General features: G+C 45.2%; 1 protein-coding gene across 1 annotated transcript in view; it reads left to right on the plus strand.

Moving 5' to 3' along the window:
- The window catches only part of LOC121047041, a 135,414-nt gene extending 122,766 nt beyond the window's left edge, over window positions 1-12,648 (plus strand). The window contains exons 17-18 of the mRNA XM_042293976.1: window positions 10,035-10,232; window positions 12,452-12,648. Of these exons, the coding sequence (XP_042149910.1) occupies window positions 10,035-10,232; window positions 12,452-12,631 (378 nt within the window). The 3' untranslated portion in view covers window positions 12,632-12,648. The remainder of the gene's footprint in view (window positions 1-10,034; window positions 10,233-12,451) is intronic.
- Window positions 12,649-13,838: the final 1,190 nt, after the last annotated feature.

Here is a 13,838-nt window from a genome sequence, read left to right on the forward strand (position 1 = left end):
TATTTACCACCCTTGATATATTTTCTACTTTATAGACGATTATTTCTTTATTTTTTACTGATATTGTCAGCTTTTAATGGAGATTTACAGTAGTGGGTGAGTGAAAAAAGTGAAAGCCGTTTACAACTCCCTGTAACGCCGAATTGGAGCGCAGCTCTTGAGGAGGAGGAGGGAAGTGTACTGAGGGGAGGGTTGACCCCTCCTCCTCCTTCTCCTCCTCCTTCTCCCCTCATTCTTTAATATGCTCCGGGGGGTCACCTGACCTCGGGGAGGGGGGTCACGTGACTTGCGGAGTCACGTGACCTTGGGTGTCACGTGACCGTGGGGTGACCTTGGTGGGTCACTTGACCTTGGGGTGACCTTGGGGGGGTCACGTGACCTCACCGTTACGCCGACGGCAACGCCGACGCTGCTCAAGCCGGAAACGGGCGCCTAAGAGCTGCGCTTTAGAAACAAAAATGAGTATATCCACACATACATTATTTTCACCCTGGACTGGGGGACAAGAAGGAAAGCACAAGCAGAAATCCCTACACACAGCTAACGTTTATTCTACGCTTCACGATGATCCGGAAAGAAGGAAATCCGAAAGACCAAAAAGAAACACGACGACCCGGAGACACTTGAAGATAGCGAAACAACCTGCGAACTTGGACGAGGGTGCGACGCTCGAAGAAAGTGAAACAAGTTCATACCTCGAAACCCGGGCAGGGGATAAATCTCACAACAGAGAGTAGAAACGTCTAGGGGATATGGACGCAAAATACAAAGAAAATAATATTTTCTTGAGTACTCCATAGATGACCTAAAAAAAAAAAAATTGCGGTGGCTTAGCTCGGAAATGCTAGGGTATACGTAGCGTGAGCTTATGAGTAAAAAATGAGAGGCGCTATCAAGCAGCTCCGGTGCAGCGCCAGAGTTGGCTACTGCGCAACGGAGGCACACAGCTGAGTACGCGGCGGCGCCAGTGCGTCTGCAGCGGCTATGACGTTACTCCTCTGGAATGCGAAGACCGGCGAGGCGCGCGCGGTGGCGGCGAAGCCCGCGACGACGGCGGCTCCGCCCCGCCAGCTGTGCGCCATGTGACGTCACTGCTCCTCGCGCTTGCGCAGCACGGAGCACGGCTCATTATTCGAGCCACGCGAAACTGCTCAACCTCGGCCAGTGTAGCTCACGCTACAAAAACCACAACACTTAAGAATAATGACTGGTATAGGAACGTTATACACTGGTTTCTCAGTTAAGCGGATATATTGCTAAAGCAATCTGTATGCTTATCTATCATCAATGCTTAGAACACTAGACGTCGGTAACAATATTTTTTTTTGTTGTTGTTGAGGACCTTAGTGTTCTCTAACACAACTACGCAATTACTACATTAAGAAAAGTGATGGCCTACTCCTGAAGGCTTTTGTCTTAAAAAGCCTCTCACACGCCAGAAAAAAAAAGTTTTTTTTCATGCTAGTCGTTAAAATAGTGTATCAGGACATCACCGATTTTTCTTTTTGTTCACTTTAGAGTTGCGTAGTCTTTTTTAAATAAAAAAATAGAAATACAAAGCCCAATTCAAAGTCCCCACCAGTGCCCTGCGACGTAATAATGTACCGCAACGTGTCATTGCAGTCAGAAGGAAGGCATAGCCGGAAGTCACGTGATTTGTATCACTCCTCGTGCTTACCGCGACCACGTGTAATATTTTTTTTTCGTTTTTTGTTATTCTCCGCATTTCTGCAGGCAATCTAAGCAGACAAGGTTTCATATATTTGCTTTTCATCGTCTAATGTTGCTGCAAAGGTAGAAAAAGAGGCGTCAGGGAACTTAGTTAGCAAGTTCTACTCGTGTTCTAGACAAAACACGTACTTTATGCTCGATATTTACTTGTACTTGGTACACTCAACAGTTTGTATTCCCTAGACGGCAGCCATCTTCAGCCTGGAGAGTATCCAATGATTCGGCGACCTGGATGTATGAACCTTTAGCAATGCGATCGGGCGTGTCGTACGCTAGCAATCCTAATTTCTGCGAGCGTTCTAAAATTTATTTTTCAAAACTCGATAGCTTGTTTTGTGCCCAATATGGCTGTGTATAATCGGACTGATGGCATGCACTGGTATACTGGCTTGTACACGCAACGCTTTCATTATTGACCTCCATCACGTCGATCCACTGAGTATTCGTTCTCAAGTTTTACAGCACGCAAACTAACCAACGGCGCAGCGATAAAAAGCTATTGGAACCGAAGCTTCATTTTCTACGATCGCTCATAAAAAACGACAATAATAAAAAGAAATGTCTTAGACACGTTCGTGGAGAGCACGAGGAGTGAAACTCACGCGACTTCCGGCGAACCCACTTTTAGTGACGTAGGTTGATGCCTCCCTTCTGACCGCCCAGACACCTTTCGGTACATTGTTACGTCACGGGGCACTGGCGGACACTTTGCATTTTTTTGGCGTGTCAGCTAGTTTGGAAGTCTGAAGTTTGGATAGTTCTTAAGACTGAAGTTTGGTGTTGGGTTAGCTCTGAACAACTTAAGATAACCATTGCTGCCTAAGGATTCTCTGATATGAAGCTATGACAGTGCCTAGTAGTCACACTCAATATGTGTATATCCGAGTTTTTTTATTTCATTTACATCGAAAGAATGTTCTAGATCAAAAAAATTAAGAGTGACGATAATAATCCCTGGAGAGGGGAGCAAGGGGGATCAAGGACAAACACAAATCTCCAAACATAGCTAGGTGACTGGTGCGCGACCGCAATTAAATGGAATTAAACGCACCTTTGCATTTAATCGCATTATAATTATAACCTTAAAATGCAGGCCTTTCAGCGTTGTTGGTGTTAGACTGGTGGCGGCTGATAAAACCTGTCTGTTCTGCTGATGTCTAACCCCTGGTTAGCTCTGTTGGTAGAGCACTCCACTTGAAATGGAGAGGTCCCAGGTTTGATACCCGGATCAGGCAGATGTTTTCGGTCGCTCACCAGTCACCTAGCTGTGTTGAGAGATTTGTGTTTGTTTTCTGTCCACCTTGTTCGCCTTCTCTGGGGACTATTATCGTCATTTTTGTCCAGCTCGCTTGCACCTTTCCATTTAGTCGCATTATATTCTTGAGAGAGTTATATTATTGCTTGCAGAAAATAAAATGATAGCCATGCTAGAAACGTATGAAACACGGCTATGTAGTTGCATAATTAAGTATTTATGTATACGCACTCTTATTTTCTCGCATACCATTTCCATTTGTCATAAAGTGGAGGTATCAACTTGACCGAGTAAAATATTCAATCATACCTGGCGACTATATTCCGTTTTGCCATAGAATGTAGCACAAGGGAGGCTAGGAGCCGGCGGGGGATATTTTTCCCCCGTAGATGTCATAGGTCCTTGGGCGAAGCGACGCGCAAAGCGTGAAGTCACGTGGCGAACATGGAACACTGGATAGGATAAGATGGCGCCGTTTCATTATCTATCTCGCTCAGACACAGCTTTATGATGAAATGAAGAATGGCTTGAGCACTCACGCCAAGATATGCCAAAGCGCATGTGCTTAACAAACACAATGACCGAGATGTCAACTGGACGATATAAGCAATAGCGAAGCCAATCCAGTACAATGAGGTAAAGTCACTGGATGAAATCTACGCATGACGTTTTTTACAAGCACCGCCAACCGCTGTTGGCAACGCGCTAGACACGTACCATGAGACCACGAATGAGTGACAGATTGCAATTTGGTTTCAGGAGCCTCCCCATTGCCGCTCATTTCAGTGCAGGGCAGCCACTTGTTTCCAAGGGCCGGACAAGGCATGTGCCTTACGATAATTTGATGCTGCTTTCAAGACCAACAAATAAAGACCAAATAGCCTTACCTAGAGCATGTGTCACATAGGTTATGTAGCTTCTTTAATCGACCGCGGTCGATCTACTTTTGAAAGTAAAATTGCATCGCGCAGCGGCGAGATATTGCACGCTTCCATACACTACGTCAATTATACGTCGCCGTTTAGTGGTCCTATAATTCATGTGGTGCAGCCAGACATATACGAGTTACAAAAACAATTAAATAACTGAGTAGAAACCTTAAAAGTTTTTTTAACCCATTAAAATTGTATAGTTTGTAAAGTAACTGAGGTGGAGTTCTAACTACCTAAAACATATCCAAATATTGATAAGGCTATTTTTAAATAATTTTTATGGTAGCAAAATGTACAAAAATTGGCATTCGCTTTAAAATCCCCATGATGCCAACATGTCACTCTGCTTTTTTTGTGAGATTGGACCAAATGATTTTGAGGATTGCTCAGGATGGCAAGGGATCGTGAAAGCTGTAAACTACGCATGCTAATAAATTTTTGCGATCTCCGGGCTGTATAGTTGCCGCGGCGACCGCGAGAAGGCGAAATATTTTGGTTCGACGGCACAGCGCCAACGATCGTCCAAGATCAACGTGATGGAGACACGCTACCTACCTCTGCCCTTGTTCAGACACTTCTTAGTCTTTCTAGCTTCGCATGTCTTGAAATTCTGCTCTGTAAATGTTACGTAGGCAGCCTTGTTTAAAACAGTCGTACGCCGGAAGCACGAGCCACAGATTTGAATGCAGCAGAATGATTCATATGTTTACTAGAAGGTGGAGCTTTCGGTCAAAGACAATCATCATCAGCGTTTACACGGTTGTACCAGGTTTACGACTTGCCGAAATACATGAAATTTCACACACGTTTTCACGGAACGTACCACCTGCTCCATTCATGATTTCGGAACTGTGCTGCAAATATGACTTACTAAAACTCTCTCATAATGCGGAAAGTGGAACCTGCTGTTTTTATAACTGCCGGAGGCCGAAACCGGACAACTTCAACGGAATCCTCTGGAGCAGCTAGGAGACAGCCAGCGCAATGGCTACGGGCAGAGGGGGCGATTTAGCGTGAAAGGGAAAACCCATCAGTCTGCACGCCGGGAGAGGGCGGAAAGGCCCCCCTTGGGTGCGCTTTGTTTTTTTAGCAGCTTCGAGGAGGAGAATGCAGCATAAGCAGCTGCTCCTTAAGCCTCCCTTTGTGTTCTAGTGGGACTCCCAAGAAGTTCTAAGCCCCCACCCCCCCCCCCTTCCCCCTACCCAACCCCGCTCCAGCGCAAGGTTGGCGAGAAGGTGAGGAGGGTGAACCGCCTTTCCCTGATTGGCTACTGCGAAAATTCGGCGTTCTCCGGCCTCGTCTTTGTGCGGCTGAGTTCAGTATATTGAACTTTCAGTCCCGGCCCGGCTGCAGGAAGTACGTCACCGCTGACATCAGAGGCGACGTTGCTTCCGCCTTCCACATTAATGCGGGAGACATTTTGCGGTCTGGAGTTTACCGTCCTTTAAGCAGGAGACACAAGAGCGACGAAAACGGGCAATGCGCGGCAGTTTCCCTAACAACTTGCGCGGACGCTGTTGCGGCCGGCGTGGCATAGGTCCACGACACAGCGTTCGTGCAACTTGCTATGGAAACTGCCGCGCGGCGCCCGTTTTCGTCGCTCACGTATCCCCTGCTATATGGCGGGCTGCGCTATGGCACGCGTTGTACCTCAAGCAACCGCACCTGGCAGCAAGGTCGCCACTCAACACTCCAAGTTCAAACGAAAAAGCATGTGAGAGCTTTCAAGCAGTAACGTAAATTAACTCGGATTTTTTTTTTTTTTCTTTAAATGTGAAACGTATTTCTCTCCGCGAGGTTTGGCGCACCGAGAGACGTTCGATTCACCGGCGATAATCACGCGGATACTAAGCCTCATTTAAAAATATACTTCAAACACAGGTCCGTGTTTCGCCTCCACTTCGAAATGCCGTTGAGGCAGACGGCAAAGACTGAGTGCCCTGCAAAAGAGCTTCTCCTCTGGATTGTCTTCACTTGAGTTCTTTCCCCTTCATGCGAATATCAGAGGCCTTTCTGACACTTTATCTCTTTTTGTACCCGATTGTTTGCTGAGAACAAATACCTATCACAAAATTTCAAAATCATTTATTATTTCCGTATAATTTACTGGGTAAATTTACTTAATTTACTTTATTCAGGGTAAACAATAATTACTAAAATAAAAGCTAATAAATTACATAGAAAAATAGTTCAGAACGAAAACGGAAAAGACTATATTACGTGCACGTCCTGGTGCAGCTGACAGAATTTGCACTCACAACATTCTAATGGCAAAACTGATCTTGGCGTTGTCAGGCAAATGACGCTTGCCACGAGCCGCTTTTCTTCCCAGCTGGAGAGAACAACAACAACAAATGATCTGGCTTGGTGCATTAACTGGTGGTGCCCACTTTTTGTCGCATTCTAGGTAAATCGAGCGTATACACTGTCCTGACAAATTTATTCACAAAAAAAAACACACAAAAAAAACACGCAAATACAACATTATTTATACTTCTCGTCATGGTGTTAAAATTAAGATACGAAATTCCTCTAGTGCGAACCATATTCCTTTTCACCTTGACTCGGCAAAGAGCAAACGCTATAGCACCTTCGATCCAATAAGAGTGGCGGAGGCGAAGGACGTGACAGCCAGGGATGAGAGAGCAGATGAATTTCGCGTAACCCAAGCAGTCGCAGAAGAGTGGAAGCAGCAACTCATATCAAGACCCTCTATTGTATACCCGAGATGTCGTTTTGTTTCTCCCAGACTCTGTCATTCATAATTTTTACAAATACGACATTCTTCTTTCTCCTGCAAAGTTTTCGGCGCACTGGGGGCACCTAGTGAGTGACGTGCCACCCTCCGACGTGCTGATTGGCTCGATTGGACTGTAGCCTTAGGTTCACGGCTTGCCAAATTATGTCAAAATAGAGTATACCATGTGTTATTTTTAACTTTATTTTCTAAGTCATTTTTATATTTAAATTGCCTCAAAATTAGCTTAAATTTGTGCAGACCGTTAGGGTTCTGGATTCTAAAAGAACTCTCTAGCACTCTCAAGATAAAATCGAAAGGCTGGTTTGCACATTTCTGTCGGCTCCGCCTGAAGCCACCAAAACGGTAGCAACGACCAGAACACCAGGACAACCGCGGCTCACGGCTGCTTCATTGAGCTACATTCTGCATTGTTTGCTGCGTTTTATACGGCGAACATTTCTCCCGGTGACTGTTGTTGCTGTCTTTTCGGTCGCTAGCGCAAGCAACGCCACTGTTTCAGCCAGGCTCAAGGGCTGTACGACCTTCAGTAAGCCTTTACAATGAACCTCCAAAACAATCAGTATTGATATGCAATCTTGAAACTGAGGTTGTGTATCGAAATTAGCTGATTGAGTGATGAGCGGGTGAATGCCCCTTAATCAATTATTCCCGAAGGCCAATCGTCTACATTGTGTATCACTTCAAAAGGGGCAATTCAACCATTTTTGTATATTCGTTAAATAGCGTTTAGAATTATTCCTCAATATGGACAACCTATTAAACACGTATCATGTTTTATTTACGTAATGAAAGCCGCAGAAAAATATTTGAGAAAAACGAACAGCGTTCAGCTCCAAATCGAAATCAGAGCAAGCGGCTAAGGGATAGGGAGGCTTTTATATGCCGCCCGTGTTTACCGTACCCAGGCGCAGGGTTAGGCGAATAAAGGCTAGGCCACATGGCGCGTTTTTCAGTGCGCCTAGACGCGCGTCTCGGCTTGGCGCGCGCGTTACGCACGACGCGTGCGCCCAGTCAAACCACACGCAGCGCTACCGTGCAGCGCTTCGCGTCTGCGTTTCCGAAGCGTCTGCCCAACGTAGCCAGACGTGCTTAAGAAACAAAAGCAAATATTAAATAGAAATCGCGCGGTAAATGATGGCTACATGCCGTAATATTTAATTTTAATAATAGTAAGCACTCATTTTTATTACAGCAATCGCAATGAAGCTCAATTTCACTAATTGTCATCCTTTTTAGTGCGTACGCCTCATACACGTTTCGATACGCCATTGGCATCACCATCTCCCGCGCGAAAACATTCACAGCTGGCCGGCTGGCCTGGCTGGCCGCTGGCCGCTACAAAGGTTGCGTTGTCGCGGTTGTTGCCGGTAGTATTAATTTTGTACCTTTGTCTCTCGGTGTCCTTGTATTCTTTACATTTCGCCTGCCAGAGTGCAGGACGCTTTTGTACTTCGCTAGGTCCTCTCTGTTCCGCTGAAGGAGCGTCAGCCTCTCCCGCGGAGCAGGGAGGATTCCCTGGCCTTGTGTAAAAGGTATGGTAAACTGATATTCGCGGGGGGAAGGACGTAACTACCCATGTTCGTCCCGCTGCGAGCGTTGGCGGGGCCTAAAAGCCGTTTTTATTGAAGGCCGCGAGCGCGCAAATTTTGTAAACTCCGCACGCGCGGGTGTGCGTGTGTGCGTGCGCGCGTGCGCTCTGTCTTGGAATGGCAGAGGGCTGTTACCCGTTTTTGTAAGTGTATCTCTCCGTTTTGAGTGTTTTTATTTATTTTCCTCTCCCGTACCCCTTCCCTACTTGGCGGCGGGCTAGCAGGCGCACCTGCGTAAGGGTCTCAACCTTTCTGCCTAGCCTCGCACGCTGCCGAGTGTGTATCGCAATATGTGCAAATAAAAATTATTATTATTATTATTATCGCCTTTGTCGCGAGGTCCGTGGCGAAAACTACAGTCCTACAGTGGCGAAAACAGTGGAGAAAATGCAAACGCTCCTTGCAACTAGTGAACACGGCCGTTCATTGGTTATTGCCTTCTGGACGCAGCGCGAGACGCGACGCCTGGACGCAAAATATCTGGCTCCTCCAGATACGCCGGAATGCGCCAAAAAACGCTGCGTTTCGTCCCGGCGCCGGAAGTTACGTCAAAGCGCAGGCGCAGACGCGACGAAGACGCGGAGAAAAACGCGCCATGTGGGCTAGCCTTTACACGGCACGCGATGAGTTCCATACATCCTTAAGGCTCGACTTCTTCCGACATCACAGCGATTGGGCACGAGCCATTACCCAAACGCATGTCGAGGCATTGATTGTTATGAACCGAAAACGAATACGAAATCACTGCTCGTGTCCACGGTTGAAGCCGCATTTAAATACTGTCACACCGGGGATAGCAAAGCTCGATGGCGAAATCCAGGGATCGCATTGTTGTCAACGCCAACTAAGCGATCCCTACAAGTTCGCCACCGAGCTCTGCGACCGAGACGGAAAGAAACGTCCACTTTTGTCCTTCAAATTATGCGCTAACAAAGAACCTTCATGATATGCGTGGGAGTAAACTTGGGTCTCATTAGTGACAGTAAGCCTGTGTAGAGAGAACGACATTCGTACATAATATCATCGCACGGTCCGTTTAAGTCCGAGCAGAAGAGGCCACGGGGGCAAACTCGGGACTAGCGTCCCTGCCAAGCAGACACGCTCGCGAAGTGAACTTATTTCTCGGGGCCACATGCTTGCGCTTGCACCTTAGTCTTTGCCCTGACATAAAGCGTACTAGACTGTACTTTGTTGTCAAAGGTTATCACTCCCCCATTATTGCTAGGGTTTCGTGTTTTCGGGTTAATTTTTCTTAAAACTCCGTGAATTTTTTCGGTGCTCATATTTTTCCAATTTGGGGATCTTTTTAAGAGTCTATTTGTTTTAAAGAAAATTTTGAGTCTTGCGTCAATTATCGGTGTCAATAATCTTCGGCGTTCACCCGGACATATATTGAAAATATGATAAGAATATGGCATTCCCCATTTCCTGGTAATTTGCGCGTAACAACAAATACTTGCAAAGGTGAACCCGGTGCCGATAATCGAAGAGAGCGTGATTAAGGGTGTTCTATGAACAAAGAGTCAAACTTGCGGACAGAGAAGTGGACCTGCACATTGCAGATATATATTTTCTTGTCGTGAAACTTGGGTGTTTCATTTTTAAGTACAACTAAAATTCGTTTCGTTTTTTTACATTCATAAAAGCAACTTGGCAGTTCGTTTTACAAGTTTAGCGGTATTTTCCGAAAGCACGGGCCCCTAATTATGACCAGCGTAATCTTGATGCAAAGACAGTCCCGAAACGCTTTGCCAATGTTCCCGCAGACCTGGCCCGTGGACAAGATCACGAGGCGACTGGACACGTTCCTGATGCCCAACCTGGAGAGCGCGTCACGGTTTATCCTGCCGCCGGACGTACACGACGCCATCCTGGTGCAGGGAGTCGCCGTGGACCCCGAGTCTCAGGAGTCCCTCATCGCTCCCATTTACATACCGCAGTCCGTGCGGAGGCTCAGCTTTCCCGTAAGGCCATCGGTGCTCTTGCTCGGCTGAGACGAATATCTAACGTAGGAAAGTAAACACCCGAAAAATCACGAGGATTAAATTGGGGAATTAGAGCAAAGTAGGTCAGCCGTCTATTACCTCAATTGCGGAGCCTTTTGTTTCTTTTTAACTGCTCCAACGACAACAAAAGGTAATACCGTATGAGAGTTTGCATGCGTGAATTCAAGCCTCACCGCATGTGGGAGGTGGTTAGAAAGTGGTTTGATTTCGGTCAAGGAGAGCGAGAGCACTCTTGACTGCTGATTGAACGTGGCGTGACCGATTGCTTGTAATCACCCAATAATATAATTTTTGCCCTTTAGCGAGTTACGATGACGCAATGCTTTGGTGAGAATAGCACGCCAACACACGAACAGTGGAAAAGGCCAGGCGGCACCTGATGTGCTTCTACTTAGTACTTCGTCTGCCGGTCGATGTCAGCTTCTGTATGGCGACACATAAGGTTTCAGAACAGAAACATTGGTTGTAAATAACTTCTACCGTGAAAAAGCAGACGACCACATTTTCTGCCTGCGTCCGATCTCACTTCGCCTTGGCACTCGCATGTTAAGAAAAGATCCACTTTCTTTTTTTTTTTGTGGGGGTTATCAGACGACAGTGTTATCATGTCTGCAAATCACGGGACGTATCAGACAAGACTTGTAATTCACTTGCGTTAGTAGGTGAACGCTATGACAGCTGGCTCTGCGAGGAAAAATAAAAATTGCACGCGTTGTGACCAATATCGTTCACCAGAAACGATATATAAATGCATGTCATAGTTTGTGGCGCGAGAGCTCTGTCAATCGAGATACGATTTAGTTCTTTAAAACCCCTTCGCTAGGGTGTAGCGTGGCGCTTTCCTTGTATACATTCAAGATGGCGTTACACAAAGAAAAAGTGTTTCAGTTACCAAAAAGTATTTATAGAAGTTCATAGCATTTTGAATATTGGAGGGCTTAAATATTCGTACTAATAAATTATTTTTATTATTAGTCATAAAACTATAGGTGCTATATAAAGCTTTGCGAGGATCGACGACCGAATAATGAATAAACATAAGTTTAACTTGAGGAAGAAAACGAGAAGGACGGACAACCACAAGCTTCGAACTAGCAACCAACGTTCTTGTTTCCATCCACAAGTTTAATTAGCCCTACCGACCCGCCCGTCGTCCTGTCCTTAGAAGTTTAAAGCGGTCAAAATATTTGCTTGATATTGAATTCCACCCTGTTATCAATAGGCAGTTGAACTATATGCCTCACAAGGGAATTGCATGGCTACATCTGTTTGTAAGCAGCGTTTGGACACTAAATTCATGGCAGCGTTGGCCGACTTTCAAAATACCCTAAGCACCCTCTCCCTGCATACGAAGAAGAGGATTGTGAATAGTTATGCAAAATGATCTTATGCCACTCTACAAAACAGGAGTAGAAAGAAATGTTTAGGATTTATTAAAAAAGCATTTTCATACTATAATCTTTTACATGTTAAGAATGCACCCTTACGCAAGTTCTTTTGCCATTAATAATACTTCCACGCACGCGCAGCCGAAACACGAAGCCAGGCAATAAGAGCGTGCTGTAGCCGGTGCTTCTACTGTATTACTACTCTTTCACCGTCTGTGAAGTGATTAGCAGGTCAGTTCGGTCGTACTTATAATTCTTCGCATTTTTAGAGCACAACTAGTTATGGAAACGCGCGTCTTCCGTTTCGTCGCGAGTAAAATTATATGAAAGAAGTTTGATAATATTCAAGAAATGAGCAAGCAAGAAAACATAAGAAATATGTCGAAATACGCTACTAACCGATATTCAGTCCCCCGCCAGAAAAAGTTTATCTCTCACATGCAGACCGGCATAGACACACGCACACGCACACGCACACGCACACACACACAAATACACTTGCGAAAATGTGCACACCTGTACACAAGTTGCACGTGCGTCATAATTAAAAAAATATTGTCAAGTCCTTTTTTTTTATTCCGTTCGTGCTCCACCGAAATATAACAAATAAATTGAATTTGCGGTCCTGAAAAGCATAATTTCCAAAATAGGTCGGAAAGTATACTGTACTTGGAGAAACACTCTCGGCTAAAAAACTGCTCGATCAAGAAAGGTTTCCTGTTTTTTGTGTTTCTTCCATTGCCTCATAGATAGCTTTGAACGCACTGCTTTGGGACATCATCTTCCCAGGGCATCTTCCACCACCGGGTGTCTCCTGTGCTGATCGTCATCGCCGACAAGCGCTACCGGCTTCCGCAGGAACTGGACTGGATGCATAACGCCGACGTTGGCGGCGAGGACAACTACAAGAAGTTTATGAACAACGAGTTCAGCCAACAGCAGCCTTACATTGCGGACGACGGCTACTGAGTCTGCCCGCAACTAATTCCCGCGATCGAATTGCAAAGTACTTCTGAGATTAGTATATCAGTGAGAGTGAATGAAAGATGACCCCTTAAAAGTGCAACTCGGAGCAGGGGTAATTTGTTTTAATCAATATTAACGTAAGTTCCTGTTTTGCACCGACATCTGTTCAGTGGGTTAGTGGGAAGTGAGGCAAAGGAGTAGGGAAACAAAGTTAACAGGAAGAAGGCCTTCTACATCGCTTCTGGTTATCCTACTAACTATCTAGAATAAAATAAATATAGATTGAATTAAAATCTTCCACTAGAAACAAAGTTCACGAGTGCGATGCCATAGGGATTCATGCCCCTGCTTCGAGGGTGTGAACATTGAGTGCACGTGCAGTCCCTGCACAGTGATATCGCGCGAACTGCAAGCTGCATGTTTCTCACTAATTTATGCTTATCAACTGTTAAGAATAAAAACAATATAATAAATATCGCAAGAAAATTTTGCGAACACATCAAGCTCAAAGATTTTGCTTTCGTTATAAAACTATAAAAGTCGTCATCCTTGCAAATTTACGAAACGGAAAGACCATTCCATCTTGCAAAGAAGCATTTTATGCGCGTCATCGTGACCTTGATTTTTATACTAGTATAGGGCTTCGAATTCTTCGTTGCCTAGTTGATTAAACTAGTCTTGATTTGACTTTGCAATCATGCCCTATATAGATATGTCGCTTTGAGGTAAGGAGTAGAGTTGCATATGCACCATACTACTTTTCATAGTTCATAATCCAAGCGTATAATTTCAACAGCCCACGGGCATCCTTTCCACTTAGGGAATCGAGCAATGCACACACATTGCCGTGACTACAAAAACATGCGCTGTACTGGCATATTGATTCTATATAAACAATTTTTGTCAGTTTGACCTGATCAGTGTGTAATTCAACGGCTTTACTTTAATGTAATGCAACTGGATTCTAGAAAAGTAGCCATTAACTTGAGTGGGAAAATATTTCCCGCTAAATTTAACGGGGAAAGTTTTCCGCTAAATCTGCCGGGAAAGGTTTCTTGCCTAATATAGCGGGAAAATTGCCCTGCTAAGTGTAGCGGAAAAATTTCCGTTTTAAATTTAGCGGAAAGTTTCTCGCTAAATTGAGTGGAACATTTCCCCGCTAAATTTAGCGCGAACCTTTTCACGCTAACTTTGGTGAGGAACGCCCCAT

This window comes from Ixodes scapularis, unplaced genomic scaffold, assembly GCF_016920785.2.
Source record: "Ixodes scapularis isolate PalLabHiFi unplaced genomic scaffold, ASM1692078v2 PGA_scaffold0__279_contigs__length_252992795, whole genome shotgun sequence".
Taxonomy (NCBI): domain Eukaryota; kingdom Metazoa; phylum Arthropoda; class Arachnida; order Ixodida; family Ixodidae; genus Ixodes; species Ixodes scapularis.